General features: G+C 42.9%; 1 protein-coding gene across 1 annotated transcript in view; it reads left to right on the top strand.

The window, feature by feature from the left end:
* The window catches only part of LOC116082297 (glycosylation-dependent cell adhesion molecule 1-like), a 5,820-nt gene extending 2,089 nt beyond the window's left edge, over nucleotides 1–3,731 (top strand). The window contains exons 2-4 of the mRNA XM_031359192.1: nucleotides 1,874–1,918; nucleotides 2,806–3,015; nucleotides 3,244–3,731. Coding sequence (XP_031215052.1) covers nucleotides 1,874–1,918; nucleotides 2,806–3,015; nucleotides 3,244–3,374 — 386 coding nt within the window. The 3' untranslated portion in view covers nucleotides 3,375–3,731. The remainder of the gene's footprint in view (nucleotides 1–1,873; nucleotides 1,919–2,805; nucleotides 3,016–3,243) is intronic.
* The last annotated feature ends 1,443 nt before the right edge of the window (nucleotides 3,732–5,174 follow it).

Raw genomic sequence — 5,174 nt, 5'->3', positions numbered from 1 at the left:
TGTGTGGATTTGTTGAAAGATTACCTTGCTTCTTCTAAGGTGTAGTTTTGCTCCTTATGTTGATGTTTCCCATCTATTATCCTTTGTAGGGCTGGATTCATGGAAAGATATTGTGTAAATTTTGTTTTGTCATGGAATATCTTGTTTTCTCTATCTATGGTAATTGAGAGTTTTGCTGGGTATAGTAGCCTGGACTGGCATTTGTGTTCTTGTGGGGTCTGTATGACATCTGCCCAGGGTCTTCTAGCTTTCATAGTCTCTGGTGAGAAATCTGCCGTAATTTTGATAGGCCTGCCTTTATATGTTACTTGCCTTTTTTCCCTTACTGCTTTTAAAATTCTTTCTTTGTTTAGTGCATTTGGTGTTTTGATTATTATGTAACGGGAGGAATTTCTTTTCTGGTCCAGTCTATTTGGAGTTCTGTAGGCTTCTTGTATGATCATGGGCATCTTTTTCTTTAGGTTAGGGAAGTTTTCTTCTATAATTTTGTTGAAGATATTTACTGGCCCATTACATTGGGAGTCTTCACTCTCTTCTATACCTATTATCCTTAAGTTTGGTCTTCTCACTGCATCCTGGATTTCCTGGATGTTTTGAGTTAGGAGCTTTTTGCTTTTTGCATTTTCTTTGACTGTTGTGTCTATGTTTTCTAAGGTGTCTTCTGCCCCTGAGATTCTCTCTTCTATCTCTTGCATTCTGTTGGTGATGCTTGCATCTATGGCTCGTGATTTCTTTCCTAGGTTTTGTATCTCCAGGTTTGTCTCTCTTTCTGATTTCTTTATTGTTTCTACTTCCATTTTTAGATTCTGGATGGTTTTGCTCATTTCCTTCACCTGTTTGATTGTGCTTCCCTGTAGCTCTTTAAGGGATTTTTGTGTTTCCTCTTTAAGAGCTTCTAGCTGTTTGCCTGTGTTCTTCTGTATTTCTTTGAGGGAATTATTTATGTCTTTCTTAAAGTCCTGTATTGTGATCATGAGAAGTGATTTTACATCTGAGTCTTGCTTTTCCAGTGTGATTGTGTGTCCATGACTTGCTATGGTGGGAGAATTGGGTTCTGATGGTGTCAAGTAACCTTGGTTTGTGTTATTTATTTTCTTATGCTTCCCCCTCCCCAACCACCACCCACTCCACCACCTTCTGGTTATCTCTCATGCTACCTGTCCTTGCTAAATCTGATTGGAGCCTGTCTTTCCTGTGATTCTTATTGTGTCAGAACTCCTCAGAGTCAAGCTGTCTCTTCAATCCTGTGCTTCTGGGATCCTGTGTTCCTGGGCTTGTTAGAGCACCTGGGAGTGGAGCTTCCTTTGAGTGTTGTGAGATTGGCTGTGGAGTTTGCACCCAAGGTCTGCTCTGGGCACCAGCCCAGACTGGAAGCAACCAGTGCCACTGGGCTGGCAGAGTTCCTGTGTGCCTGGGTCCTCCTGGTCCCAGTTACTCCGGGTGTTGTGACAGATGTTGGTTCCTCCTCACCTCTGATCCTAGGTTTGTCAGAATGCCTGGGAGTGGAGCTTCCTCTGTGTGTTGTGGGACTGGCTGCGGAGCTTTCGCCCAAGGTCTACTCTCGACACCAGCCCAGAGAGACTGGAAGGATCACACAGTATTTTAGAAATGCTAAAGGAAGTGTATAGAAGAGAAGTGTAAGGGACTAGCTAGGCATGGTGGCACACACCTGCATTTCCAACACTCCGGAAGCAGCAGCAGGGGAATCATACACATTCAAGGCCAACTAGAACTACCAAGCAAAATTCTATCTAAAGCAAACAAACAACAAAAAGTAAGGGAGGTTGAGGAAGCTGCAATGGGGTGACTACAAATGACCAGTTCACATGTTAACTGTCTTGAGATCTCTGGATATTTCATCTTCTCTCCTCAGGCTCCAAAGATAAACTTGACATGAAGACTCAGCCCACAGATACCAGTAAGTCTCATGAGAGCACCTGTTAATTGTTAGTAGCTAAAGACTAGAAAGTAAATGATGTTAGGAGAAAGTAAGCAAACAGTCCCTCCTGATGTTGGCCTTAATTCTTCCTGCTCCACTGATAGGCCATAGGAACTGGGGGGTAGGAACCTTTTGTACAGCACTCATGCTATATAGTCATTGGAAACTGGAATGGGAGCCAGGCAGTGGTGGCACACGCCTTTAATCCCAGCCCTTGGGAGGCAGAGACAGGCAGATTTCTGAGTTCGAGGCCAGCCAGGGCTACACAGAGAAACTCTGTCTCAAAAAAAAACAAAAAAAAAGGGGGGGGGGAAGAAAAGGAAAAGGAAATTGGAATGGGGACAGCATTTCACACCTGAGTGCTGGAAGGTAATATTTCAGCTCACCCAAAGACAGGAGGGTCTCTTCAGTTATAGTCACTGCACCACACAGTCCAAAAACTTTAAACATTGATGGGTTCAGTTTTGTAGATTAACTGTAAACATGGTTTAATCGTGAGCTAACTTCCCAAATTAACTTGGGAAAAGTCTGAAAAGCTAAAGGAGAAAAACACTTGGTCTTCAGAAGAAAGAACCAAGGTTAAGAAGCTTCTCATATAAGTCAAGCAAAGGGAGAGGTGTTTGCAAATGGCTCTTAACTGAGAAGGTAGGTTTTCCTGGTGTTGGAGTAGCAGAAATTCTTAATCATGGCATTAGAAATCTAATTCATGCCTTTGAGGCATTCAGGGATATGAAAGCTAGCATAGGACCCCAATGCTACTATAGATCAGTTAGGCAATAACTCAACACTAATGCACCATGTGAAGAGACACTTTTTCTCCCAGAAGATTTCTCTGTCCCTCACTCCCTACATGTCCTTGGTTCCAGCTGCCCAATCCACTCCCACCAGCCACACCAGCAAGGAGAGTACTTCCAGTAAGGACCTTTCCAAGGAGCCTTACATCTTCAGAGAAGAGCTGGTTTCCAAAGATAATGTGGTGATGGAATCTACTAATCCAGAGAGTAAAGAGGTCCAGGATGGGCTCAGGAGTGGGTCATCTCAGCTGGAAGAGACCACAAGACCCACCACCTCAGCTGGTATGAACCAGGGAAGAAGGGAAATGTCTGGAGAGATGGTAAGCAGAGGAAGGCAGGACTCACAGTAGCTTGTATAGACAGGAGGCTCTACAAAGTAAAAAGAAGTCCTAGAAGGACAAATTTTAAGTGTAAACCAACTCGCAGCACTGCAGGAAACTGTTAGGATGGGAGGATGGAGTTGTGAATGGGAACCCACTGTAACTGGTCATTTCTATCTTCAAATTACAGCAGCCACTTCAGAGGAAAAACTGACCAAATCAAGCCAGAAAATGGAGAAAGAACTGGGTAAAATAATTGAAGGATTTATAAGTGGTGTGGAAGACATAATCCCTGGTGCCAATGGTATCATGAAGCCATGAAGACAAAAACACCTAACCACTAAGTTCCATGCTAGGTAGTGCCTTTCATCCACATTCTGCTCATCTGACCACCACCTCTTGGTCTGCCCTTTAACGTCTTACATTAAAGTATCGAAACCTAAACCCAGCTCTCTGATGACTTTGTCAAGTCTGGGAAGGGAAACAGAATGCCTTCACTCTACTAGGATTCCTCTTTAGCTTTTCTATCCTTTTAGATCCAAACCTCTCACCCTCCTCAGTTTACAAGCCTGGTCAAGTCTCCCCATCCAAAACATCCTCTGAAAAAACTTGATCCTTGTCATCCTTCTGCTCCTTCAATATGGACAACCCCCATTCCTACTCACCCACTATAGCCTGCTCCCACACACCAGCCCATTATAGTTGCTCTCCCAAAGGCCACATACAACATGTCTCATGGTTGTTTCTTAGTTCTGGCTTTTCTATTCTGTCTCTGAAAGACTGGAAACAACTGTCTCCTCTAGAATCTTCTCCTCACTAATTTTCTTGGACATTGCCACTCTTGATTATTCAATCTCCCTGTTCCTTTTCTGAACTGTTTGGTATCTAATCCTAGACTCCATCTTGTACTCTCTTTTCTTCACCTCTCTTTAGGATTCCCAAAGCCTCATCTGTCAGGACTTCTCATTGACCCACACAGATAACATCCACCAAGAGCCTGTCAGGCTTACCTAATTTGCTCTGACTTTTCTACAACCTTAAGCAGTTTTCACTGTGAATGCATATGGAACATGGAGAAATGAAAACACGGGAAAAGAAGACTGCCTATGCAAGAGTAGGGAGGGTGGTAGGAAGGAGAAGCATCTCTGCTCTTCAGCATCCTATCACCCCCTCCCTCCCGCCCAGTTCACATGAAAGAAAGCTCAAGAGATTAACAGAGCAACTAAGCTATTGCAATGTAGGGTTGGCACTCTTTTGGCTGAGAAAAGTCTGAAAGAAATCTGCTCAAATCTGAAACCCCATAAAAATTGCCTCTTTACCTTCTGGCTTTTCTCCAAAGTAGGAAGACTTTTCTTCCAGCTCTCTGATACTCTCCAGTACCTCAGCTTTAACTATCTACCAAACAAGACAGAAGGACCAACCCAGAGTCTTCCTGATGCCAAAGTTTTTGATATGCCAATAAATCTGGAATGTATTTCTTCCTGGATAAGATACCTCAGGATAAGGAACTTTCCAATCTCTACAGTCCACTCACTGTACCCCTTCTGACTCCCTGAATTACAGAGTCAGAGCTGAAAAAGCTACTATCAAGCAAGCACCTTATCTGAACCATCCCCATTCCCCTCTAGTAATCCTGTGAGGGATTCCCTCTGGTAATCTCTGTGAAGGGATGCATAAGAGAAAAAGGCTCTAACACAGAGTAGCTTCCTCTTTTCTTATCCATGAGGAAGCCTGCAGGATGGATGAAAAGGCCAGTGTCAGAGCAGTCCCAACTTTCAATGTTTGGCCATCTGTGATCAAATATCTAAGAAAATAGACCCATTGGTCTGGCTCTGTTTCTGAATGCTTTGCCTGTATTTACTCATTTAATTTAATCTGTTTTTAAAATTAGTTGTTATCCCCACTTTCATATGGAAAAAGTAAATAAAGATTCTCACCCTCATGCTTTGTATCCTCCTGAACATTTAGAGAGCCAGGTAGCCTCTGAAGTAGATCTAAATAGGACAGGAATTGACTCCAGAAATGTACAGTGCCAGGCAGGTGGGGAGGGAACAGGGGTTTGTTTTAGTTTTTGGGTTTTTTTTTTTTAATTTTATTTATTTTTTTCTTTCTTTTTTTTCT

The sequence above is a fragment of the Mastomys coucha genome, unplaced genomic scaffold (genome assembly GCF_008632895.1).
Source record: "Mastomys coucha isolate ucsf_1 unplaced genomic scaffold, UCSF_Mcou_1 pScaffold11, whole genome shotgun sequence".
NCBI lineage: Eukaryota > Metazoa > Chordata > Mammalia > Rodentia > Muridae > Mastomys > Mastomys coucha.
This window is presented reverse-complemented; position numbering and strand designations above follow the sequence as displayed.